The sequence below is a fragment of the Cololabis saira genome, chromosome 7 (assembly GCF_033807715.1).
Source record: "Cololabis saira isolate AMF1-May2022 chromosome 7, fColSai1.1, whole genome shotgun sequence".
Taxonomy (NCBI): domain Eukaryota; kingdom Metazoa; phylum Chordata; class Actinopteri; order Beloniformes; family Belonidae; genus Cololabis; species Cololabis saira.
The window spans coordinates 5,866,167-5,892,490 of record NC_084593.1 but is presented as its reverse complement, the minus strand read 5'-3'; the positions used below and the strand labels follow the sequence as shown (position 1 = coordinate 5,892,490).

The following is a 26,324-nucleotide window of genomic DNA, read 5'->3' as shown; positions in this document are numbered from 1 at the left end:
AAAAAAGAAAAGAAATAGGAAAAAAAAAGAAGAAAAAAAAAGGTCAAACATTTTTGAAAAAGCTCCAGGAGCCACTAGGGCGGCGCTAAAGAGCCGCGGGTTGCCGACCCCTGGTATAAAGGTTAGGGCATCTATAAGCTCGTTAGCTTCAGCCCTAACCCTCCGTCAGACTTATATACCCTTTCTTGTTTTGTTGGATGGACATTTTTTCAATGATTGCTGATCGAAATAAACTCAAACTCAAACTCCAACATGGACAGAAACACTGCATTCAGGTGAGATTTTAGGGTCTTAAATTGCCCCGTTTGGAGAGGGACAGTCTCACGTTTCAGGGCTGCAGGGCCACGAGGACGAGTGCAACAACCGTAGCGTCCTCAGTCAACGACAGTGGAAGTGGTTTTGAATTTGATTTGGAGACTAGACTTTCAGACGAGCCTTTCAGCTTTTATTTGTCTGTATTCGCTGAGCTGTGGATGTGACCTTAACCGCTATGTTGGTTCTGAACCAGTCAATGTCAAGTTTAAAGCAAGAATCACGTAGGATGTGACAACGTCACATAGATATGTCACATAAAGACGTCTGGTTGAAGGGCATTCTGACCAAAACCACGACTTTCATGTGTAAAAGTGCACATTGTGGTCTGATTCAGGAAGTTTGAGTCTTACAGTGAAATAAACGATTTATTCTGATCTATTTTCGCCAATGAAACATCCTGCATCTCATTTTTAAACACACGCGTTCCCCTTACCCGTTGGAGTCCTGGACGCAGACGGGCTTCTTCTTCTTCTGCTTCACGTAGCGTTTCCTTAAGCAGACGAAGAAGCCGACCAGGAGGACTAATCCCAGTACGCTGGCACAAATCTCCATGATCTCCACGTAACCGATCATTGGAGAAACCTGAGAGAGGAGAACCGGCGGGTTTAGATCGGTGTGGAGACTGTCGTGGGGCAGTGGCGTGACCACGGCGCTCTGACTGACCTGAGGCAGCGGGTCACAGTGCAGCAAGCCGTCTGTGACTCTGCAGTCGAAGCCGCCGGGGCAGGGGTTGGGAGAGCACACTTCCACCTCGTTGTGGCATCTGAGGAAGACAAAATCCAGAGAGTTGACACTGACGGTGACGGCCAAGGAAACATTTTTAGGAGATCACAGGCAGTTAATTTCTACCTCGTCACACTTGGTTTAACAGTTCTATATAGATATTAAAGGTGACAAAACACATCTGGAACATCCTTTGTCCTATATAATGAAGAACTTTGTACTGTATAAGTTAGGGATGTCCCGATACCATTTTTTTCACACCGAGTAGCCTACGAGTATTTTAATTTGTGCACTCGCCGATACCGAGTACCGATCCGATACTTCTACCACAAAAATAACTAGGCTAAAAATGCAATGAATTAGAAGACCCCCTCCCGGGGTTGGTAGAGGATGGCAATGCCCAGGACTGTCACTTACATAGGAGCACTGGGTGATAAAATGGGAAAAAATCGGGGATAAAAAATATATAAAAAAAAAAAAAAGAAGACAGGTTTTATTTGGAAGAGAAATTCAATTTTAAACAAAACTCGGCCAGCGGGGTCTCATCGCAGGTACATCAACTGAGCATGTGCGGTGCTTCACCTGAAGCCGTCCGTGTGAAACAACATAAACAATCAAATAGAATTTAAAAAACAGGTGAAATGATGTTACACACTCTTGTACAGTAGGTGGCGGTATGCTCCTTAAAGTTGGTTGCGATCCGCCAATAAAACAGAGAAGAAGAAGAAGAACACAAACAATCCCATTACAGTCCCATTCTTACGGTCCAGTTAGCCGATAGGCGGCTAACCGGCATGGTGCGTGGTGGTGGGAGGAGAGTGGCGCCGTTTCAGGCAAGATAGTGACAATTAATGCAGCGGGATGTCAGCAGTGTGGACATATTTAAAAATAAGGGACGACGACATAATCAAGACAGACTGCAGGCTGTCAGCGCGGCTAACGCGGCTAACCGGAATGTAACAATGGGATTGTTTATGTCGTACTGTGAGTTACGTGGAGTGTTTAATAAAGTTCCCTGTGAGTAAGGTTTGTCCAGTTTGTATAATTAAGGAAGATAGAATTTACTGAAACATGGAACAGCCACAGAGCAGCAGCTCTGCTGCTGCTGCTCAGCCAGACTACAGACTGACCCAGGGAGCTGCGGGGCGGCTCAACGTCTCCCCCTAGCGGCGCTAACCGGTAACTACAACAACAAGTATCGGTGCGTGGTATCGGAGAATTTTTGCGAGTACGAGTACGAGTATATGAGGGCAGTATCGGCCCCGATACCGATACCAGTATCGGTATCGGGGCATCCCTAGTATAAGTTGTAAGTTAGGGTTCTTGTTCATAGTGAAAATATTTAAACATATTTGTGACCAAGAAATCTGGTCGGTGTTAAGAGAGAGATCCGCTTCCCATCTTGAGATCGGAAGAGAAACTGAGTTGTCTATTTTGGACACTAACCTGTAAAGTTTTGATAGCAACTTTGGGGTGTTTAGGTTAAATAACTCGATTATCTTAGCGGGAAGTTGTAGGTCCAATTGATTGAGTTTATATTTTTTGTTTATTATAGACTTAAGTTGTTGGTATTCTAAAAATGTGTTACTGCTAATTCCATATTGAACAGTGAGTTTTTTTTCTTTAAAAAGTAGAAAATGTCCACTTATGATTACATGTTGTAGATACCGTATTCCTTGGTCTCTCCATTGAGCAAAGTTCACCATCTTTTTATCACTTTTCCGGATGTCTGGGTTGTTCCAGATGGGTGTGCGGTCACATGGAAAAAGTGAGACTTTAGCTATTTTAAGGAATTCCCACCAGGCTGTCAGAGTTGAGCTAATATTTATTACAGTTTTGAAGATCTCTCAGCTGAATAATTACAGGAATGTGTCACTGTCAATTCAACATGTAGTATTTTCCTATAATGATGACTTTAGTATTGAAAACTGATAACGATTAAGCTATAGCAGAGAGCTGGGATTGGCTCCAGGCGACCCCCGTGAGCCTAAATAACTATAGTAGTCAGAATATAGCAACTGTACCCAGTACTGGAGTTGAGGGGGGATGAGGGGGGACGGCATCCTGAAATAAAAACGGTCAAAATCATCCCCCCTGTAAAACTGCCATCCCTCCTTTCCATCCCTTCCGTCATTTCATCAATGAATGTGGTTTTACTGCTATTTCAACATTTAGAGTCATCACCAGAAAAATAACACCAGAAAAATAACTTATTTGACCATTTTCACCTGTTTCAAGTAAATTTTCACTTGAAATAAGTAGGAAAATCTGCCAGTGGAACAAGATTTATCTTCTCATTACAAGCAAAAAAATCTTGTTCCACTGGCAGATTTTCCTACTTATTTCAAGTGAAAATCTACTTGAAACAGGTGAAAATTGTTGTTTTTTCCAGTGATGAGTCTTGTTTTAAGTGTAATTAGATTTTTTTTACTAAAATGAGATATTTCTTTGCTAAAATGAGACATTTTAACTAGAAATAAGACAAATATTCTTGTTAAGATTGTGAGTTTTTGCAGTGATCCATTTTACTTATCCTGTGAAGGACAGAGTCATATTGATAAGTTCAGAAAAGTGTTTTTTATTGTTGTGTTTTGATGTATTTGATGTAAGCCCAGTGGATATTTAAAGCTTACAGAAGGCTGCATTTAACTGCTGCTATGTCATTCCTGCAGTATTTCTGCAGGTGTTTTGGTCACTGCTATTATTTGTAATATATTATATTATTTGTAATCAGCACAAATTATCTGTCCCCATATGATAAAATCCACCATCCCCCCTGATTTGTTTTTTACAACTTGAGTACTGACTGTAAGAGATAAGTAGATCAGATTCTCACCTTTTTCTAACGAGAAGTCTGAAAGCGCCAAAAATAAAAGACAAGTAAATAAACAGCATCCTTTTGTTGGATTGTAATTATGAATAAATAGCCTGAGGGTTTTGGGTTTGTTGTCGTAGACTGAAAGCTGTTTATTTGAAATTGAAAAGGGATTAAAAATTGTTTTCTCTTCTTGACTTGGATTGCCGACAGTTGTCTACGGGTCAGAAATCAAGTGCTTTCTTTAAACAACTCCATTACCGGAGCCGCCGAGGCCCCGGAGCGTCTGAATACAAGGCTCTCACCTCGGCCTGAGTGAAGGTTGGCTGACGACGCTAAAGCTGTCACCGCGGGCCCTTCGTCTTCCCCGGCCCCCCCGGCACACGCCGAACTCTGATTGCCGAGTGCCGGAGCTGCGGCGCTGACAAAAACCTTTTGTTTAACATAAAACTCCCCCCGTTGTTCATCTTTACACACTCATTTCCCAGGAGCCAAACACCCCTGACGTATTCCACTGAGATCATATTCTGGCACTTTGGAGGAAATAGAGCGTTCAGCGCTTCTTTTTCCTTTTCCTCATTGATTTTGTGGGTAGGAAACTTCCTGATGAATGGCGTTGTCTGGCCCTGCGTGCGGTGTTTTATGGGACCCGGTGTGGACGGGTGATGGATGAATGCTTCGGCATTCAAAGTACATCATAAATGCAGCTTCCAGCATCTGCTGCCGTCCCAGGAACTGACGGATGAAAACGTGACAAAATTTCACTTGTCAGTACCACTCAAGGTGACAAAACTAAATTCTAATTTTTGAAAATATCCATGTCTATAGATGATATTTTGGTATGATAACCTTCCTGAGTGGCAGCTGGATCAGAGTTACCCACCCCCTTCAGAACATTACATTTTAGATGCTGCTGCATATCCTGGTTTAGACTCATGTAGGAAATCTGTCAATGTTTCACTATATTGTCTTTGGTATCATTTTAAAGGGGACCTTTTAACCATTCATTCAAGCTAAGATGTGAATCTTTCTGACCAACATAGAGGTCACTGCAGCTCTTTAAACTATAAACACACATTTTTACACAATTTTTGCCTAAATGATATACTATCTTTTATCCCTGTGTCATCTAGGAACAACAGAGACACAAAATACAAAAACTGGAATACTCACAGGATCCCTTTAAAATGATACCAAAGAGAATATAGTGAAACATTGACAGATTTCCTGTACATGAGTCTAAACCAGGATATGCAGCAGCATCTAAAATGTAATTTTCTGAACTTCATGAGCTGATAACTCTGATCTAGCTGCCACTCAGGAAGGTTATCATACCAAAATATCATCTACAGACATGGATATTTTCAAAAATCATAAGCAAGTTTTGTCACCTTGAGTGGTGCTGATATCTGGTCTGTACGGTGGCCGACAAGGTCCAAACGCACTGCAACGGCCTAACGCGTCTCAGTTAAGGAAAACGGCTTCAAGTACAGAAACGATTCAAATTCACAAACTCAAAACGAGGTACAAAAAGAGGAACGTGGTGCAAATGAAAAAACGTGCTGCAAAAAACAAAGACAAACAGACACACGGGATGTAGAGAGAGACCGAACAGCTGACTGAACCAGTGTTTACATCAATGGTTTAAACAGCGGGAACGGTAATGTGATATAATGTGGTTTATATCACTGTACAACACGAGACGTTTCTTTATTATATTTTAACTTTACAGTCAGCTGTTCGGTCTCTCTACATCCCGTGTGTCTGTCCATTGAGCTGTTACGCCGAGAGCGCCCCCTGCAGGTTTGGAGCACTTCCGGTTGTAGTGACCGGTTATGAAGCGTTTTTCTTTTGAAGATGGTTTCTTGTTTTATATCGTTTTGTGCTTTGCATCGTTTCTCTATTTGCAGCGTTTGATGATGCTGCATTTGTCTTTGTTTTTTGCAGCACGTTTTTTCATTTGCACCACGTTCCTCTTTTTGTACCTCGTTTTGAGTTTGTGAATTTGAATCGTTTCTGTACTTGAAGCCGTTTTCCTTAACTGAGACGCATTAGGCCGTTGCAGTGCGTTTGGCCCTTGTCGGCCACCGTAGGTCTGGCCCGTGGACTACATGATAAAACATTTGCATGTTTCACAAGAACAGACAAACAACCCCCCCCAAAAAACTCCCACTTTCTGCAATCATGATCCCCGAGCAGTCATTTCTCCTCAAACAGCTGAGATCCAGGCGACCCGGACGGGTTCGGTGTCCGACGCAGCGACTTGTTTGTGCTGCTCAAGCATTCACGCCATGTCCAGCTTCCCTTGAAATGTGAGCACTTTCACAGTTCTGGAAGTGCAAACGTGGACTTCTGAGATGTCGCACCGGGATGTAATTAAATTTGTTCGTGGTTCACGCCGTCCGTTTACCCACGATTCCTTTGGGAGCGCTGCGACTGCAGGTTATCATTACATCTCTTGCTTTATTTGTTGGACTGCTGCTTTTGTTCTCCTTACTTTTTTCCTACCTGCCATTTCGGTAAATATATTTGATCGCTTTTATCTTGTTTCCGTTGCCAATGATGGAGAAGTAATAACGGCCTAATAATGATGAGTAGATACTGAATGACTTTCTGTCGGTTAAAGAAGCGCTTCTTCATCATCAGTGACTTATTTCCCCGCAGACAGCCGAACCCAAAATATTATTTATTACGCCATGCAAGCCATAAAAAAGCTTTAGAGATACCACTGAGAGTTTAAATAAATAATTTGTAACAAAATCAGGATCCACGACAGACGGAGAAAGGGAGGTTATCAGAGGATCTTAAACATTGAAATACATAAAAACAATGTTCAGTCCCTGCAGGTAACAATGTTTAATGATTACAGATCGGTCTGGAAGGATGTGGTGCCAGTAAATCCCTGATCGTTCAGGCGGCACCGTGTCCAGGAAATGTTTATCAAAGACTGTAACGCATCTTCACATTCAGAGGAAGCCTCATGTTTACTCTGCCAGAGGTGTCAAGTAACAAAGTACAAATACTTCGTTACCTTACTTAAGTAGAAATGTTGGTTATCTATACTTCACTGGAGTAATTATTTTTCAGACGACTTTTTACTTTTACTCCTTACATTTTCACGCAATTATCTGTACTTTTTACTCCTTACATTTTAAAAACAGCGTTGTTACTCTATTTCATTTCAGCCTTTAATAAAAACTATCCAGTTAAATTGCTCCATCCGGATAGAGTGAATTTGGTTGTGGTTGTTTCAGATGTTCTTGTCCAGTTTTGCCCTCAGATTCCTGCAACTAAACTTGGATGTACATTCCAATAAAGGTTAGGATAAATGATAACATGAACATGAAGTTTGACTTTTTGCACCATTACAATACTTATAGGCAACTAGTCATCATATCTCCTGCTCCCTGAAACACATGTTAATGCTCAATAGTACACATATATGGTTCTTTACTACGTGTTTATATACTATCATCTGTAAATAGAATATCAGGTTTTCACTATTCAAATGCACCTTAACCTTTTTTATATTTTTTATATTATTTATATTTTATTTATTTTATTATTTTATTTTATTCTTTATTTCATTCAAAAAACAAAACAATTCAATACAAACACAAATACAAATGTTCCTAACTTATGAATGAAAAGGGAGCAGAAAGAAGAAGAATCTTATCTGATCTGCCCCTTTCACAAATAACATAAATTAATAATAATTAAAAAACAAAAAACTAAGTGAATAAAAACAACTAAAATAAAATTAAAATAACATTAAATAAAATTACCACTGCCTACGGGTATGTCAATCAAACTTCTTATATTTCTTATTGTTTGCACTATTGTTTCTTTTTTTGTCTTGCACTGGAGAGGTGATGCTGCTTTCAATCTCACTGTACCCACGTACATTGACAATAAAGTATTCTATTCTATTCTGTTCTTTAATATATTTGCATTATACTAAGATACATTCATTTTCAATGGCTTTTGTCCTTAATGGCTTTTTTCCCCCTTACATTACTTTTACACTTTAAGTAGTTTTGAAACCAGTACTTTTATACTTTTACTTGAGTAAAAAACTTGAGTTGATACTTCAACTTCTACAGGAGTATTTTTAAACTCTACTATCTATACTTCTACCTGAGTAATGAATGTGAATACTGAAGACAACTCTGTACTCTGCCCAGACCACGAAGCCACAGAATTTATTATTGTTGTCAAACTAATCGCTGTTCCTTTCTGTTTCTGGAAGAAATGGACTCTGGATTTTTTGCAATCTGGACTAAAGACAAAAAGGGCCACGTTCATCACGTCATCGCATCAGTAGATCCAGCACGGGTCTCTACATTTCTGCGAAGGGGCAGCATTAATGCAGAACTGTACAGAACTGCTGTTTTGAAAATGTCACTTTTCCTGGGGGTTTAGAAAAGCACATTTTCCACTAATGACACTCTAACTAACGCCACATTCAGGGAACGCGTAGGAAACTCAAGAGGCCGACACACGTCAGCATCTTAAATATAGAGAAAGGAAATCACGACAAATATTATCAAATGATTCAACCATTCTGTCCAAACGGTTCTGAGATGTGTTTGGAGGTTGATTGGCCCAATTTCTTTTCTGATAATCTGAATTAACAACTGGGCACATTAAGCTGATTATCAAAGCTGCAGAGTTGCCGTGAGCCCGCCCCCTCTTGTCAATCAAGTTTTAATTCTTATCTCTCTAAAACCTACATATTTCTATTTGGTTGGATATTAAATGGTCATTTTTTAAAGACATAAGACAAGCAACCTTTAGTTGCTGTGGATGTGTTGACAGCAAGTCTGCAGTCGATTATTGCTCTCAATTGGAAGTAAACGGATGCAGCTACAATCGGTGCTTGGATCAAGGTTATGGCACAATGTAGGTCAATGGAGAAAATAACGTATACATTAAAAAACAAACTCGGGATGTACGAAGAAATCTGGAAACCATTTGATCAATTTATTAAAAAAGGAGACATAGGAGCTTCTACGGGAGAAAAATGCAGGGCAGGAAACCTAAAATTCAGTAGTGGTGTAGTGGTGAATCTCGGAAGGGGAAGGAATTTGGAGGGCGACAGTAAAAGTATAATTTTTGGTTATTTGTTTAGTTTATGTATATCTCTAATTTGCTAGAGGTACCATCGGACTGTATTGTTATTTTGTACCAATTTTGGATTGTATAACAAAAAATATGTAAAGAGAGAAGGGATGTTGGATGGGATGGGGGGGGGGGGTTAAAGCTGTTAAGTCAGAAATAGATGTGAAACGTCCTTTAATATAATATTCTGTGTGTGAATGAAAAATCAATAAAGATATTGTTAAAAAAAAAGTCTGCAGTCGCTGCTAATACGACTCCAAGACTCCAAACTCATATCAAGTCTAGAGTCCTGGGGCCGGATTCACAAAACATTCTTAAGAAAAAAAATCTTCTTAAGTGTCATTTTTTTCTTAAGTTCAGTCTTAAGAAGAAAAAAGAGAAGAAGTCGTATTCTCCAAAAAAGTTCCTAAGTATTTTCTCAACTTTCTTCTTAAGAAAAAAATTAAGAATAACTGGTATTCTTGAAATAAAAGTTCTCAAATTTGTTCTTGACTTTTTTCTTAACTTTAAGAGAACCTTGACCTGTCTTAAAATGGTTATAGGTCATAGTTTGAGGATATACTTTGTAATTAATTACACAAAGAGACTGTTAACCAGGGACATGCGGTCAGGGGAGGCAGAGCCTCACCTGTCATCATGTCAAGTAAAAAAATAAATAATTATAACATCAAATTTATACTAATATTTGTCCACTGATCTTTATGTATGACTAATTTCGAACATTTATTCAAGTCAAAATCGCTGAATTTGCCTATTCACTGTTCAAATACGGGGCTGAAACGTGAGGTGAGGCAGCAGCGAGCCTCACCTCACCTCTGATTGATCAATCCATCACAAACTGGGTTGATACGTGCGATTGGCGCTGGTTGCCGTATGTCTGCATGTCACCAATATAATGTTTGCAGATACGTTTATTTGACCTGATTTTCCACAGTCTGGCTAATGTCTTTAACCATTAAAGTTTAATGTTTGTTAGTGACATATTTAGTTTTGCTGATGGGAAATAAAACCGCAGTGAAAAAGGCCCAGGGTGAGGCAGACAATACTCTGCCTCACCTGAAGGGGGCGAACGTGAGCCAACGGGTACAAACACTTTTAATTTCAATCTGATAAAAAAGAGATTAGACTAAGAAAAATACAATAGAATATTTAAAAACTACATTTTGGCCTCAAATAAAATATTCCTTGTTTTTCTTTTCATGATTTTTGTTCAGCAATCTGTATTAAATTGATTAAAGCAGGGGTCGGCAACCCAAAATGTTGAAAGAGCCATATTGGACGAAAAACACAAAAAAACAAATATGTCTGGAGCCGCAAAAAATGAAAAGTCTAATGCTGAAGTACAATCTCGAGAAAAGTCGAAATGTTGAGAAAAAAGTCAAAATGTCGAGAAAAAAAGTCAAAATGTCGAGAAAAAAAGTCAAAATGTCGAGAAAAAAAGTCAAAATGTCGAGAAAAAAAGTCAAAATTTCGAGAAAAAAAGTCAAAATTACGAGAAAAAAGTCAAAAGATCGAGATTAAAAAGGAAAGGAAAAAGGAAGAAAAAAGGAAAAAATTAAGAAAAAGAAAAAAAGAGAAAAAAAAATAAAAAAAGGGAAAAAAAAGAAGAAAAAAAAAGGAAAAAAAAAGGTCAAACATTTTTGAAAAAGCTCCAGGAGCCACTAGCGCGGCGCTAAAGAGCAGCATGCGGCTCTAGAGCCGCGGTTGCCGACCCCTGGATTAAAGTATCAGAATTAAACGTTTTAAAAACAACTGAATATTTCACTAAAGGTCAAAATTTAAATCTGTGGTTTTGTACACCAGTCTATACTCTCATTTATGTTGTATGAATTATAGAATTGCGACGGCCAACACATGGAGGGTGTAGAGCAAATGCACGTTTTTCCTTACCTTTACGTATCTGTAATATGTACCGTGCGTGTGTGTGCCCGTGTGTTATTTTGTGAAGAATGCTGATGAGATATGAAATAACCAGTAGCCAATTGAATAAGCTACCGTTTTCCCTTTTTGGTTTATATATTTGTAAATCTGACACTAAAGGAGTCAGTGCCTCAGCAACCATGAACCTCACCGCAGTCACTGCTCCAAACGTACCTGGCGTCAGCGTCGTCCAGCGAGCAGTTGCACATGTAACCCTGGGCCTTGGGGACGCACACCCGGCCGTGGGCGCAGGGCTGCGAGGCGCACGGGTTGTTGGCCAGCTCGCACCGGGCCCCGTGGAAGAGTCCGGAACACCAGCAGCGCGCTTCTGCAAATAGAGCAAATAAAACACACCCGGACGTCTGAGACAAGAGCGACTGATCAAAGCCGGAGTGAGATTAGTCCCAGCAAAGGTCGACCTCGTCCCAAAGCATTCCTGCTCACCTCAAACACTATTTCACAACAAACCCCTCAGGTCCAAACTTATGTTAGATTTGCATCCTCCAAAATGTGTTACAACCAGGGGTAAATATGCAATACGGTACAGGGGGGTCAAACTATGGAATACATTACAATACAATACCCATTTAGCAAAAAAAATGCTTCTCTGTACAAGGTTTTAAAGGATGTCTGAAACACCACTTCATTTTTGTTTTGTAAATGGAACTGCTCTGGCATAAGTAATGGATGTGCTGACACATTTTATCGTCTTGTGTAGTCTCCTTGAAATAATTTTTTGTTTGTGTTCATTTGATTTGTTATTTAGTCATTTATTTTTTGTTTGTTTCTTAATTATTAAATTGTACTCTTTATCGTTATTCATATATCCGATAATTTTTCTTTTGTGTAAATTCTTTGTAATTTTCATTTATTTCTATCATCTATAGATTTCTAATTGCTCATTTGTATATTTTGTTTTTATAAGTATGATATTACATTTTATGTTAACCTTTACCTGATAAGCTCTTTGAGTTTTCGCCTCTTCCTGCACTTTAATTTGTAAAGTTGTTACTTTTATTTGTGTAATTTTTAATTGTGCAAATGAATAAATCTAAAAAAAAAATCTAAATCTAACCCCAGAACTCGCTGAGAAGTTTTAGTAGACCTTTCTAAAGAACAAACAAAAAAGGTTAGAAATATTAAAACTATCTGCACAGAACGTCAAGTTTCATTCCTTTGACTGAGAACGGAGACGAACAAAACCTGGACGTGTGACCTGGTCACGGAGGACGGGATGAATGTCGTCCTGCAGCTCAACAAAGTGGTAGTTTAAAGGTTCAAACGGACGCTTTTAGCTCCGCGGTTACACAATCATCAGCATTAAAGTGCAGCGTACGACCTGAAACTGTCACAGAGTTGAAAGCCAGAATAAAACTCACGGGATCAAAGCCTGAAGTGAGACGTTCAGCGTCGTAATCAAAGTTAAAAAGGTCACGACCCCCGCATGAAGGAAACGAGCTGAATCGGCTGGTTTTCATCTCATAACTGTCTCGCTGAGTAAATTCTGCCGTGACAGAAACACACGGATGTCATCGCTCTCATCCCGGAGGATGGTTTAGGAGAAGAAAGGAAGAAAGAAGTGCATGAATTTGATTTGACACGATGACAAATAGCTCTCTAAGTAGCAGCAGGTTGTGGAGCGGGAGCTGACGTCGTCTCATTTTACTGAAACATAAATAAAGCCTGGTGCACATCCCTGCAGCTGTTAGGGTGGCCTCACCTTCCTCTGCTCCAACGTGTCCAACGTGCAGCAGAAAAGTCAAACACACCGCCTGCATCTCACTAGGACGGGGGTCGGCTCTAGAGTCGCATGTGGCTCTGTAGCGCCGCCCTAGTGGCTCCCTGGAGCTTTTTCAAAAATATTTGACCTTTTTTTTTCTTTTTTTCTGCTTTTTTTCTTTTTTTTCTCTTTTTTTCTCTCCTTTTTTCTCTTTTTTTCTTCTTTTTTTTCTATTTTCTTTTTTCTTTTTTTCTTCTTCTTTTTTCCTTTTTTTCTTCTTTTTTCCCTCTTTTTTTCTTCTTTTTTCCTTTCCTTTTTAATCTCGACATTTCAACTTTTTTCTCGAAATTTTGACTTTTTTCTCGAGATTTCTACTTTTTTCTCATCATTTCGACTTTTGTCTCGAGATTGTACGTCAACATTAATCTTGACATTTCGCCTTTTTTTCTCGAAATTTTTGACTTTTTTCTCGACATTTCGACTTTTTTCTCGACATTTCGACTTTTTTCTCGACATTTTGACTTTTTTCTCAACATTTCGACTTTTTTTCTCGACATTTAGACTTTTTTCTCGAAATTTTTGACTTTTTTCTCGACATTTAGACTTTTTTTCTCGACATTTAGACTTTTTTCTCGAAATTTTTGACTTTTTTCTCGACATTTTGACTTTTTTCTCAACATTTCGACTTTTTTTCTCGACATTTAGACTTTTTTCTCGAAATTTTTGACTTTTTTCTCGACATTTTGACTTTTTTCTCGACATTTAGACTTTTTTCTCGACATTTAGACTTTTTTCTCGACATTTTGAATTTTTTTCTCGACATTTAGACTTTTTTCTCGACATTTAGACTTTTTTCTCGACATTTTGACTTTTTTCTCGACATTTAGACTTTTTTCTCGAAGTGCATAAAGAAAAAAAAAATCTTCCCCCAGTTCTAACTAATATAGAAACATGCAGCATGTGTTGCCTTTATTCTAAGGCTGATACAAGACTTTTTTGCAGATCCAGACATACATTTGTTTTTTGTGTTTTTGGTCCAATATGGCTCTTTCAACATTTTGGGTTGCCGACCGCTGCACTAGGATAATATTTAAGAGCTGCTTTTATCAGTTAAACTGCAGCCGTTCTTATCAGCTGCCACTGGGGCTGAGCATAAATCACGCCGCCAGACATTCTCCTTTCTAATCGACAGAAAGGAGAACCCGAGTCGCTGCCGCCGCGGCTTCTCAGACACCTTTTTAATCTTAATTTGTTTGCCGAGAAATGATGCGTCCATATAATTAACGATAAAGAGCAGGAAGATGCAATCGTGACACCGGGAGGAGCTGAGAGCAGCGGGGGGATTAAAGATCACGGCGAGGGGGAAACCTCAGCAGACTCCTTAGGCGACATCTGCAGATACTGTTAAATATCTGCAGCGCTTTGATACTTTCTACATCCACCAACATGCAAGCGTGTGTTCCTGCGTGCACGACTCAAAAACTGTGGCGCTCCAGGATGAATAAAAGGCTGGCGCCCACATGAATGAACCCTCCTGGCTGTGGGGGCCACTACACTGAGATAACAGCCTACTCGTGTCCTAAGTGGGTATTAAATAGGGGGTAGAGGGGGAAGGGGGTGAGGGGGGTCGGCGCTGAAATTGGCAATTTTAGGTTTCTGCTCTTCCCTTCTTACTAACGTCAAACAATAATCAGTGAGACTAATTTTAGCACTCAAGCCTCTGAGGGAGCTCAGTAGGAAGTGGATGAAGGTGATGCTTCAGAGTAATGGCTCTTTTCCACTAGTACCTACCAGGCCCCCAGTCTCGCGCTCAGCAGGCACGCCGATTTTCCCAGTGGCCAGCCGCGGTACTGCAACAAAAAATCCCATGGGGCCCAGAAAGCTTTTTTCCCATAGACCGCAATAGTAAAAGAGAAGCCTCTAAAACTGTTCACAGGAACCTCCAGCTGTAATCACCGCCAATTACTAATCTTTGTATTCTATATTTTTAAGTCATGGACTTTATATCCGTCAAAAATGTTTTATAAAAGTCAAAGAAAAGTCTCTTTCTGGGCGTGACGTCACGGCTGTCTGCTGCACTCCATGGATGTATTATATTAATATATATTATATAATTATATTTTATTAATACATTAATAATATATGTAATACTATACATGTAATAATATTAGGGATGGGCGGTATGGACTAAAAAATGTATCACGATAATTTCTGGCATTGTTCCCGATAACGATAAAAATGACCATAAAAAAAATACCAATTCAACTCCATCTTTGTAATTATAAATCTATCTCGCTCTCAGATCCGTCATGTTTGTTACACAAAAACCTCATCAACGGGAATTTTTCTCTTTCTTTCTTTCTTTCTTTCTTTCTTTCTTTCTTTCTTTCTTTCTTTCTTTCTTTCTTTCTTTCTTTCTTTCTTTCTTTCTTTCTTTCTTTCTTTCTTTCTTTCTTTCTTTCAGGCTCATTTCTTTCTTTCTTTCTTTCTTTCTTTCTTTCTTTCTTTCTTTCTTTCTTTCTAGCTCATTCCTTCCTTCCTTCCTTCCTTCCTTCCTTCCTTCCTTCCTTCCTTCCTTCCTTCCTTCCTTCCTTCCTTCCTTCCTTCCTTCCTTCCTTCCTTCCTTCCTTCCTTCCTTCCTTCCTTCCTTCCTTCCTTCCTTCCTTCCTTCCTTCCTTCCTTCCTTCCTTCCTTCACGTACGTAACGCAGAACCATAAATTCGACTTTACACAAAAACATCATCAACAGGAATTTATCATTTTTACCGCGAGATGACAAATTCTTACTGTGGGGAATTTTTTTGACGGTTTATCGTGAACGGTAAAATATTGCCCATTCCTAAATAATATACATTAATTAATCTTAATTAATACTCGCGTCATTGCCCCGGGGCATGATGGGAGGCCCCAGAGCATCATGGGACGTGACTCAACTGCTCATGCTCTATGGGCCCGTTAACGCGGAAGTAAACCCGGAAGTCCGGAACTTTTTCGGCGTATGCGCCAGGCGAGCAACTTCAATTGAAATGAACGGCGGCCATTTTCCGGTCTCATATCCAGTTAAATAATACATATATGGTACTACTCAGCGTGCTTCTACCCGCCACGCCCCCGTCTTGTGCTTTTCCACTACGGGCCGAGGCGGGTGGAGCCGTGCCAAGTTGATACTTTTTCTGTACCGAGGCTGCCGGGGTTCTAATGCCGCGTTCCATTTGTCCTCGGAAGTCGCAATTTCCAAGTTCCGAGTCAGAATTTTCAACTGGAACGCCCCTCGAAGTGGGATTTCCTACTGGGAAAGTCGGAGAATCTTCACCACCCCCAAGTTAACATTCCAAGATGGCTGCCCCGGCTGTAAACAGGAAGTAGAAGAGAGCTGTGCTCCTTTCTGTTTCCTCTTCATCCACCGTGTTTGAAAGTTGCAGTTGTAGTTTCTTGTGCTGGCCCCCCCTTTTCTCTTTTTTGTGCATGTTTGCAGGCCAGAGCCTTGGGAGCTGCGTTGTGGCCTGCGGTCCCGGTCCCCCCCCCCCATCCCCGGTCATCCCGTTGCTGCTTCCACCTGCCTATGTGTCACTCATTTCTCCGCGGTGCAGTTTCCCCCGCGACCACTAGTTCGCGATCTTTTCCTGAATGGTTTATGCGACTTTTTCCGGTCACAGTGAATCAAAGAGATAAGGACAACTATTGTGCAAAAAAACAAAACAAAAAAAATCACACATACATGAAGAAAAGAGCGCTGAAAGTTCACGACTGCTTCAAACCAGAAACTGGAAATGCGTTGCTTCCAAGTGAACCAATCACAGCCCTCTCGTCTGCGTTTGGTCTGCGTCGCCTCGACGCGTAGTTACAATTTTAGGGAGGCGTAGGCACGGCGTCGTTTTGACGCAGAACCATAACTCAGGCTTTACTCTCAGCCGCTCGCGGCTCCAGCTGATTTCTCATCAGCGCCAACATGAACAAAGCGGTTGCGCAATCAAGTACGTCACAGCAGATTTACCCCAACCCGCCCACTTCTCACCTGGCTGTGGAAAAACAAACGGGGACAAAGCGGGTGGAGCAGGTACGAGGCGTGACGAGCCGTCCCGAGCCGGGGCGCGCTGAGGAGGTACTAGTGGAAAAGCGCCATTACTCTGCAGCTTCACCTTCATCCACTTCCTACTGAGCTCCCTCAGAGGCTCAAGTGCTAAAACTAGTCTCACTGATTATTGTTTGATGTTAGTAAGAAGGGAAGAGGAGAAACCTAAAATAACGTAAATAAAGTGCGCGAATGCGCATTCGCGCCCAGCAGGAAAACACAGGGACAAAGCGGCATAAACGCTCGAAAGTTTGGTAACATTTTACCAAAAAGGATGACAACAGGGCGACGATACTTGCAATGTGGACATTTCAACAAAGGGGGGAAACTGTGAGGACTCGGCCGGCTGATGCGCTCGGAGCGCGGAGTCAGCAGGGTACGCGGCGATGCGCACCGTACAGCGTACCCTACGCCGTAGGCTCTGCGTCGATTTAACGCGGAACCATAATTCATGCTTTAGAAAGAGCTGCTTCTTTTTTTTCTGGAAAAAAGAAACCTTAGGATATCTATCTGAAGACATAATGATCACAATACAACTATAAAACAAAGTTGATACTAAAATCGTTTGTTCTCCTTTTTTCCAAATGAGAATCGATAAAAAATTTAATCGTTAAGCAGAATCGAAAATGGAATTGGAATCGGAAAAATCTTATCAATTCCCATCCCTCGGTAGTTGGGGGTTCCCATCATGCTGAGACTACGTCCCGGTGTTTTCCTCCCTCACCTCCAGCAGGGTCCTCTTTGCAGACGCCCCCGTTCATGCAGGGCTCTCCGTCGCAGCCTCCCGCCCGGCCGCAGCAGCGGTACACCCCGAACACGCTCCGGGCCCCGGGGCCGCTCCACTCCGCCGCGTCCCCCGCCGCGATGGCCCGCCCGTTGAACGTCAGGCTGTCCAGGCAGCCGGTGAAGTTCTGCCGGCCGAGCTGGCTGGGCTCCCCGGGCTCCTCGGGGGCGGAGGCGAACAGCAGCGCGCCGTGGGAGCGCAGCAGGCGGCACGGCGCCGGCAGCGCCACAGACGCCGGGTGCTGCCCGTCCACCGTCAGGCGCAGCGCGGTGGCGTTGACCTCCAGCAGGACGCTGTGCCAGCGGCCGTCGGACAGCGGCGGGGATCGGACCAGCAGAATCCCGGGGGACGACTGTCCACATCTGTATCGGAACTGCAGCTCTCCGTTAGCCAGCTGTTGATGGGGAAGAACAGAGGGTTAAAGAGCCATTCAGACATGTTTAGTTAGTTAATTTATTTGTCCACAAGTGGAGATTTGTCTTTTGTCTCATAATACAAAAACAGCAGTAACATGACACATCAACAAACACTTAACATTTACACGCAAAACATCTTAGTGGCAAAAAAGGAGGAACAACAAGGACATGTACATAAAAGACAAGTTTATCTACCCAGACGTGCCCTCATTCAGATCCTTCTTTCCTCCTGCTCTCTCCTCCCTTCTCCCTTCCTTCTCTTCTCCCCTCGTACATTCTTTCCTTGTTTTCTCCTTTCCTTCCTTCATTCTTTTTTCACTTCCTTCCTTCTTTTCTCTATTCCTTCCTTCTTTTCTCCCTTCCTTCCTTCTTTTCTCCCTTCCTTCCTTCCTTCTTTTTTCCATTCCTTCCTCCCTTCCTTCTTTTCTCCCTTATTTTGTCCCTTCCTTCCTTCTTTCCTCCTTTCTTCCCTTCCTCCTTCCTTGACCCGAAGAGAGCACAAGGGTTAATGGCGTTATTGGGAATGAATGAGTTTTTAAATAAGTTCCGGTTTGCCTTTGGTACACGGTACCGTCTACCTGAGGGAAGTAATTTAAACTCTAAAGCTGCAGAGTAGGTGAGAAGAATCATTTACTATCCTAGCAGCTTTTTTCCCAATCACTTCCTTATAAATGCCACTTAAGTTTCTCTCTGTCTTCCCTATTATTTTTGAGGCTAGATTCACTATTCTCTGTAGCTTGCATCTATTTTTTGTGTTAAGGTTTGCCGTACCACATTGCCATGTTAAAGGTTAAGATTCCCTCTATGATTATTATTATTATTAAGTCTCCATAATCTGCTTGCTCACACTAAAAGAGTTGAGCTTGCGTAGTAAATGTAGCCGGTAATTACAAGATTTAAAGATGTGGTTGGTGTTGTTATTAAAGTTAAGATTGCTGTCAATACAGGTACCTAAGTATTTAATGTCTCCTACTCCCTCTACAATGACTACGTTTACATGCAGTCAAAATTCGGGTTATTGCTAATATTCCGGTTACTGAAACATTCAGAATATTCCGTTTACATGGTAATTAATCATTTGGAATATCTGGATCAAACCAGCGACGTGTGGAGAACGTGATGACGCAATTCCCGTCATTTCCGCTTCTTCTTCCTGTATCCAAATTCAAAACAAATGCTGCTTCGCGCAACTTTTTCTCTCACCTTCTTGTAAATCTTCTATCCCGGTACTTTCTACCGTCTACAAATGCAGAAATGTTCATATCCTTCATTACATTTATGAAGTGATTAGTCTGCTCCTGGTCTTGGTTTCTCCGTGTTTATAAGAACTTCCTGGACTCAAAAGACCAGGATTCCTTGTGAACAGAGCATGTGCAGAAAACAGATTCCTGTTCCGTTTGATGGGGATATTCCGATTGGCGTTTACGTGACCGAATATTCGGGTTTTAAAAGGAGTAACCCAGGGCTCATATTGGGGTTTTTAAAAACCCCAATATGAGCAAATTCGGGTTATTCAAAAGGGGTTATTGGTGTTTACATGGCCGTGCAATATTCGGGTTTTAAAAGGGTTATTGACTGCATGTAAACGCAGTCAGTGTGATCCTTGATTGTAAAGGGCTACAGGCAGACTTCTGAGACTCCCCAGGAAAGATCAGCGACCCATCACTGATCTGTTCCTCCCTCAAGTGTGAAACCAGGACAAATGAAGGAAAAACATTTGATTGAAATGACTCGATACACGTGAGAAACGTCTGGACCACTTGCAGAGTTTTTATGTCCATGTAACAGCCATTTGTGTTGGGTTTGAATTATTTATGTTTGGATATATTTAGTTTTTGGTTATCTTCCTACGACTGTGAAGGTCAAAGGTTATATAATTAAGGAGATGAATGAACTCAGGTGTTGCTAAGTAGGAAACAAACAGTTTTTTGAGCGTGTGGTATTGTTGTAAATGAAAAGGAAAAATGTATATGTTTTTTGGAGTAAAGAATTGAAACGCAGAACTGGACAGCGTGGACACATTTTGTTAAATTGTTAAAGTGTGAGTAGAATAAAGTTACTCAATGGAAACAGTTTTGGACATTTGCATTTATTGCACGCGTCACTTCAAGTAAAACCGGCAACCGGTGGTGACTTTTTGTTTATTGTTGGCATGCAAAAGAAAACTACAGTCTATTTTTGCTGTAACGTGTCCTAAATGCTGTTTTCTTCTTCAGAAAGTGACATGTTTTCACAGGAAACTATCCCGTCTGACATTTACTACGTGTGGCGTTTTACACCTGGTTGGTATTTTGTCCTGCATCGTTGTGGCCGCTGAATTGATCAGCTTGTTTAATTACAGGAATCATCGCTGCCGCTGATACTTCCCCGGGGGATTTGATTGATTTGGTTTGATCAGCGGAGACGATGAGACAGCATAGTAAGTAAAATGTTAAACGTAAACGCTACAAGCCGGGGACTTTTGTACGGTGGCCGACAAGGGCCAAACGCACTGCAACGGCCTAATGCGTCTCAGTTAAGGAAAACGGCTTCAAGTACAGAAACGATTCAAATTCACAAACTCAAAACGAGGTACAAAAAGAGGAACGTGGTGCAAATGAAAAAACCTGCTGCAAAAAACAAAGACAAATGCAGCATCATCAAACGCTGCAAATAGAGAAACGATGCAAAGCTCAAAACGATATAAAACCAGAAACCATCTCCAAAAGAAAAACGCTTCATAACCGGTCACTACAACTGGAACTGCTCCAAACCTGCAGGGGGCGCTCTCAGCGTAACAGAGACCGAACAGCTGACTGAATCACAGTGTTTACATCCATGGTTTAAACATACAGCGGGAACGGTAATGTGATTTTTATCTGACTATATTTATAAACGATGTTTATATCACTGTACAACGCTGTATCGTCTGGTGTAAAATATAATAAAGAAACGTCTCGTCGTGTTTTTTGCAGCACGTTTTTTCATTTGCACCACGTTCCTCTTTTTGTACCTCGTTTTGAGTTTGTGAATTTCAATTGTTTCTGTACTTGAAGCCGTTTTCCTTAACTGAGACGCATTAGGCTGTTGCAGTGCGTTTGGCCCTTGTCGGCCACCGTACTTTTGTCTCCCAGAAACGACTCAGGCCCAGCTCTGCATCACACTTACAGGAGGGAAGGTTTTCACGAGCAACAAGCATCTCTGGTACACCAAGGCTGCGGTTCATTCTTGAACATCACAGGCTGCTTGCTCTTTTTATGGATTTTCCTTTTTGTTTACATGCTTTTTAAAGGAGCTTGAGGCAAGAATAAGAAATGAGACTCATTAGCGCCACGACGGCTGTCGGGGGTACTGCAGCCAACAGTGAAGCCGGCACGGGAGAACGGGGAGAACGTACATGCAGCGTCATGTGACGTCACATCCGCAGGACAGCGCGGGAAATTTGGGCCCAGAATTGCAGCAGATTTTGCAGCACACAGCCTGTTCAAGACAACGGAGAGATACACTAGAGGAATCATTCTTTTGGGTTTGGAACGCTTCATCTGACATTATTACTAGAAAACTTAAAACGTATACGTATTTTTTTCAGAAATCCTGCCTCAAGCTCCTTTAAACTTCTCCGTCCATGTTTGACAGCGGACGGGTCGTTCCGCCGAAACAATAGGGGGAAAGGAAGAAAAGAAACAACCAACATGACCAGAAAACCCAAAGGGATGATTCATTGTGGAGGGATGAACCCGCAGCGCTCCCTCATGCATCACTGACACGGCGCGGGGAGAAGGGCGGAGATGAGGCTGCGCCCACTGAGAGTTGTGACATCAAAATGCCAACAGGCTGGCAGAGGAACAACCAAAAGCTGTTGCTTGTCTTCTAATCTATTTTGCATGACTTGCGACTTGTTCCGTGAGTTATGATGAACATCTGAGCGAGAGGGAGGATGTTACAGCGGCCGCGCAGATGATGTAGTCAAACTCCTCTGGGACTGCAGCTCTCCAGCTTCATGACCATAAATCAGAGATGCAAACTTACTGGAGACGGGATCTCTCCAGTCGGCAGATTAGACGGAGCGGAGAAAAGACAGACTATTTTTCTGGACTTCAGTAATGCAGCATCACAGTATCAGTCTGAAACTTTGTGTGAGAGCTTGTCGTAAGAGGCCCTGACTCCTGACTCTGCAGCATTTAAGCCTCTTTATATCTGGGAATGATCTTAAAGCATAAATTTACGGTGGCCGACAAGGGCCAAACGCTCCGCAACGGCCTAATGCGTCTCAGTTAAGGAAAACGGCTTCAAGTACAGAAATGATTCAAATTCACAAACTCAAAACGAGGTACAAAAAGAGGAACGTGGTGCAAATGAAAAAACGTGTTGCAAAAAACAAAGAAAAATGCAGCATCATCAAACGCTGCAAATAGAGAAACGATGCAAAGAACAAAACGATATAAAACAAGAAACCATCTTCAAAAGAAAAACGCTTCATAACCGGTCACTACAACTGGGAGTGCTCCAAACCTGCAGGGGGCGCTCTCAGCGTAACATCTCAATGGATAGACACGGGATGTAGAGAGAGACTGAACAGCTGACTGTAACGTTAAAATATAATAAAGAAACGTCTCATAATGTGCAGCGTTGTACAGTGATATAAACATTGCATATAAATATAGTCAGATAAAAATCACATTACCGTTCCCGCTGTGTTTAAACCATGGATGTAAACACTGTGTGTGTCTGTCCATTGAGCTGTTACGCCGAGAGCGCCCCCTGCAGGTTTGCTCACTTCCGATGAGAAAATGTCTAATTTTAGTAAAAAGATCTCAATACACTTAAAACAAGACTCATCACTGAAAAAAACAACACTTTTCACCTGTTTCAAGTAGATTTTCACTTGAAATAAGTAGAAAAATCTGCCAGTGGAACAAGATTTTTTTGCTTGTAATAAGAAGATAAATCTTGTCCCACTGGCAGATTTTTCTACTTATTTCAAGTGAAAATTTACTTGAAACAGGTGAAAATTGTCAAATAAGTTATTTTCCTGGTGTTATTTTTCTGGTGATGACTCTAAATGTTGAAATAGCAGTAAAACCACATTCATTGATGAAATGACATAAGGGATGGAAAGGGGGGATGGCAGTTTTACAGGGGGGATGATTTGGACCTTTTGTATTTCAGGGGGGGATGCCATCCCCCCTCAACTCCAGAACTGATCTCCAGAAATCTAACCTGCAGCCGACTTGAAACCTCCACATCAGTGTTTCTGTGAGGACGTCCGTCGTCGTGGCAGACAGCGATAGAAGTGCAGAGACGAGTTAAAGCACTTACAAGTCATTCTGGGTTGTTTGCTTGCTCGTGCTGAAGGGCCTGATGTAATGTTTGGATGAGTGTGGACTGATGTTGCTCTAATTACACACTTTTACTTCTCAGTAAAAACCTTCATTTCAAAAGTGGTTTAATGTTGCCCCCAGTGTGATTTGTTTTTGTTTTTTCCAGGTCTGAAGGTGCAGCTGAGAACTCTGAGCTTGTGATAAGCCGGGGTAATGGACGTCTCACGTTTCTGAGGTTCAAAACACACAAAGACTCATAGAAGTTCACTCCAACTCAACAAAAGCCCGGGGAGATGCTTAGAAATTCATTTTGAAGCCATTTCCTGCGAACAGCGAAGCAGGCGGGGATCCGGTCTTACAGGCACCGGCGTGATCCAGAACCGAAGAGCGAATGCTGCTTCTGCGTTCCCCGAGAATCAGCATCATCTCATATTCATCCCGGGAGTTTTAGCGACTCCACAGTGGGACCAAGGATGCTTCTCAAAGTCCAAACAGACCGTCTATTATTCTCTTTCATTGTTCTTATTTCATATTCCACAGTAGATCTGTAGAAGGATCTCCCTCGTCAGTAATATAACACATATCAATACGTCAGAAATGTCGCCGGATGCCTCAGTGTGCATGAAGCTGATTAAGGCCCAGTCCCAATCCCCCCCCAGTCCTACTTTTCAGTCCTACCCCTAAATTTTGCGCGTTCCCGTGAGGGTAGTGGTGTCACAATTCCTCTTTGCATGTAGGGCTAGTGGCCATAACGAGGGCTAGTGGACATAACGAGGGCTAGTGGACATAACGAGGGCTAGTGGACATAACGAGGGCTAGTGGACATAACGAGGGCTAGTGGACATAACGAGGGCTAGTGTGTATGAATCTAGCCCTTCACAGTGAGGGATTTCAGATGCTGACTGCTGACCGAGGGCTAGAGAAAATTTCCCAGAATGTTTTACGTCACCATTTTCAGACTGAATCAAACCAAAAAACATGGCGGACATTTCAAATTTTTAGTGAATAAAATCAATATTTTGAGTTAGTTTCTGCATAAAAATGCGTTTTGATTACATTTCTAGTGAGAAATATATTTTTTACTTTCATAATATTCACTCAGTGAATGTACATAATCACTTGTTTGCCCGTTGTTGCGAAGATCTCGCCAGAATAAAGGGATTTATGGTTCCGCGTTACACCAACGCAGAGCCTACGGCGTAGGTCACGCGGCAACGCAGAGCCTACGCCGTACTCTACGTCGTAGGTTCTGCGTCGATTTAACTCGGAACCATAAATCAACTCCCGAGCCGGCGGCTCTTCTCATCCCCCGAAAACATCAGATCAAATTTCTTAACAGTCGTTATTTGGATAAACTGAGCCCAGGTTGGGGATCTTAACGGTTACTTTTACGTCTGAAAAAATATTAAAACTTAATAAAGTGGCATATTAACAGCGCTACAGCAGAAATTTAAACAGCTTTTATCTCTGGGCTTCCTGATATGGTGTGACGTTTGTGCAAACGTAACTACGCAGTCGCTTACGTACCCGAACGTAAACCACGCAGTGACGTAGCAAGTGGTGTCCCAATCCCTAGGGAACATTACAAGGACCCTACTCATTTTTAGGGCTAGTGGTAGAAAGTAGGGGGTGTATTGGGATTGGGCCTAACTCTCCTGGGAATTAAAGTTAGACGAGGACTTGTGCCCTCACGGCACCACAGGTCAGGGGTCAGATATTCAACCAGGGACTCGAGGAGGAACGACATGTCGGTGGGAGGAAAGATCCACCTCCCACAAAAATAAACTCTTGCTTTATTTTGGCCTCCCTTGTCGGGGCAGAGGATAAAAAAACCCTGATCACAGCCGGTATTACACAGACAGGAAGGGCACGTTGTCCAAAATGTCAACATCGCCATAAAGGAATACATTTAAATCAAACTGATTGTATTTGTAAATGTAAAAGGGGCTGGCGACACCAAACACACTAAAAGTGACCAAAAATGATGTGAAAAACATAAGAAATCATAATTATTCCAAGCTATTGGTGCCTCAGTTGCTGCTACAAGGTTGAATTAAGTTGAATTAAGTCATTTTGATTAAGTTTTCACTAAGAAAACAAATAAACAGAAGTCACATAGTGTAACAGAAGACGATGATTTGAAGTATTTACCTCGTTTAATGACTGGGTAAGGATCAATCACGTTCTGTGGAAGTAAGACTTTCTGATTAAGGGAAAATACTTTTCTCCACACAAGTATTTTGGAGCGTGAGCTGGAAACATTTTGAAGTGAAAAGCTTCAAAAATCGGAGAACCCTCAGGAGAACTCGCTTTCATTCAATCAGCAGCGGCTCGATTTTATCTTTCTGCCTGTAAATTAGTGTAAAATAACAACATTACAGAAACAAGCTCTGAAACGCCATGAGGAGATTTCATGTCTCCACGGCTACGGAGCTCTAAGAGCAAAATTAATTGGCTCCCAGCTCAGGGAGAACACAAATACTTACACTTCCGACAAATGAATGGAAATAATGATTTTTGCTTCTTGTGGATGTAATTACAACTCGTTGACTGAGAGCTGCAGTTTTCCTTCTGAGCGGTCGTGACATTTCAAGCCGACAAGCAATGATGTTTAGTTCTGCTGTGGCTGTGAAGAATACCTTCTTACTGTCATTTTAAAAACTTTTTTTTAACCTTTTTCCTACTTACAGGACTGTCTCAGAAAATTAGAATATTGTGATAAAGTCCTTTATTTTCTGTAATGCAAAAATGTAATACATTCTCCATTCATTACAAATCAACTGGAATATTGCAAGCCTTTTATTATTTTAATATTGCTGATCATGGCTTACAGCTTAAGAAATCTAAAAAAAAATAGAATATTCTGGGAATCTTAATCTTAAACTTCATTCTACTTCATTCATTCGGATGGGGTTTTTTACCACGGTGAAAAAAAAACCTCTCCGTTAACGTAGCCTGAACCGGAACATGCACCCATGCATGGCGTACATCAACACATATGGATCCATCGTGCCTCGATGGGCATTACTATTCTCAGTCAAAAGCGTTACCGCGGCAAAGATGCCAAGAAGCGGAAAAAAAGCTTAAAATTCGGACGCTTATTGCTCGGCCGAACTTTATCGTAGCAACATCATTTAA

General features: G+C 41.5%; 1 protein-coding gene across 1 annotated transcript in view; it reads right to left on the bottom strand.

The window, feature by feature from the left end:
- The window catches only part of fat2 (FAT atypical cadherin 2), a 228,217-nt gene that overhangs the window by 11,963 nt on the left and 189,930 nt on the right, over positions 1–26,324 (bottom strand). The window contains 4 exon segments of the mRNA XM_061726486.1: positions 749–897; positions 979–1,078; positions 11,069–11,222; positions 17,411–17,864. Coding sequence (XP_061582470.1) covers positions 749–897; positions 979–1,078; positions 11,069–11,222; positions 17,411–17,864 — 857 coding nt within the window.